This window comes from Laccaria bicolor, genomic scaffold, assembly GCF_000143565.1.
Source record: "Laccaria bicolor S238N-H82 LACBIscaffold_510 genomic scaffold, whole genome shotgun sequence".
Classification (NCBI taxonomy): domain Eukaryota; kingdom Fungi; phylum Basidiomycota; class Agaricomycetes; order Agaricales; family Hydnangiaceae; genus Laccaria; species Laccaria bicolor.
The window spans coordinates 1-1,557 of record NW_001890337.1 but is presented as its reverse complement, the minus strand read 5'-3'; the positions used below and the strand labels follow the sequence as shown (position 1 = coordinate 1,557).

The window sequence follows — 1,557 nt, the reverse complement described above, 5'->3', positions numbered from 1 at the left end:
TGAATTGTCCTCATAGGGAAGAACATATTAGAACGGGAAAAATTAAAATGTCCGGTCATAAGATGTTTTTCGCGCTCACAGGACAACCAGTACCTAGAGGGACAAATGGGAAGTCTGCTAAAATGATTGTTGAGGAAGCTAGCAATAAAGATATGATGGCGCAAAGCAATATGTTTGCATCGCCTGGAGAAATTTACACACAGAACAGCGGAGAGCCAGGTATCGTCCAGTTGGGAATAGATGCTCGAGTTAAATCAGTATACACCAACCAGATTAGAGATTCGAGAGATGATCTTTTAGATAAAATGGCTACTCGAATTGATACGCTGTTGGGTAATAAAGTGCCGGCACAGGTGGCACGTCCATCGGCACAAGAAGTTGACATAGTTAACAATATGAAAAACATTCTGTCATATTTTGAGGAACAGCAAGGTCAAGGTCAAGAAGCTGCAAGTTATGTAGCTACTAGACGCAGTCAAGCTGATACTCAGGGACAGCAGGGTTTCTCATAGGTTCAAGGATTGAGCGATCTGGTAGGAATGCGGCCAATACCAGAAGTAAGAAAGCTCTTGAGAACCAAACTAAAGCTAAAAACCGCAGACAATTAGCAGAATTCGAAGATTCTGATGATGAGCAAGAAGAAGAAATTGAAGAAATGGAGGAAGAAATTCCGCCTGTAGTAATTAAAGAAACCCAGAAAACTATACCAAAACCGAAAGGGAAGCCTAAACCACTTCTCCCAAGGGATGATGAAGAAGAGGATCCAGTGCCTAGGCATAAACAGTTACCATACTTAAATATTCCTGACCTGAATGATCCTAGACAAAAAGAAGAAATAAAGATTGATAATTTTGAGCCAATTATTGATACTGAGAAAAGACCTGTTTCTTATAAACACCAAGCACCAATTGAGAATGTGACACATGAGAGAGAGGCTTTAGCGAATCTCTATAATGCCCCAGTTACACTGACGGCAGAGACTTTGATAAGCATTTCCCCAGGTATTAGACACGACTTGATTAAAGCTTTATCTAAGAAAAGGATGCCAGTACAACAAGCTCAAAACCGAAAAGTTACTATGATGGAAGAGCCTGACGTTGATGCGGTACCGTTAAAACCTACAAAATTTGAATTGGAGGCAGACGCGATATCTATTAATGATTTAAATATAAAAGCGGCTTTTATAGTGACAACAAGAGATGAAGGAAATGTGCCAAAAGGGTCTATCATAATCAGTGATCCAGTAGCGCAATACCTGCAGAGTTTAGGTCCATCTGAGAAACCGAAACAAATCTATGTTGCAAAGGAGTCTCATGCATTACGAACCGTCTTCCCAGTAATTAATAGAATGGGACAGATTGAATGTTTGTTAGATGCTGGTTCTCAAATTATTGCCATGGATGTGGAAGTGGCTAAGAAATTGGCCATCTCATGGGATCCAGACATAAAAATTCAAATGCAGAGTGCAAACAGGACAGTTGAACAGACCCTGGGTCTTGCTAAAAATGTACCTTTTATCTTTGGAACTATAACAGTATACTTACAAGTCCACATCAT

The 1,557-nt window shown here is 40.0% G+C and overlaps 1 protein-coding gene across 1 annotated transcript; it reads left to right on the top strand.

Annotated features, from left to right (window-relative positions):
- Positions 1–47: 47 nt before the first annotated feature.
- On the top strand, positions 48–512 carry LACBIDRAFT_336276 (uncharacterized protein; the record flags this gene model as incomplete). The annotated part of the gene is made up of 1 exon (XM_001891220.1): positions 48–512. The coding sequence occupies one exon, from the start codon at positions 48–50 to the stop codon at positions 510–512; it is 465 nt and encodes a 154-aa protein (XP_001891255.1).
- Positions 513–1,557: the final 1,045 nt, after the last annotated feature.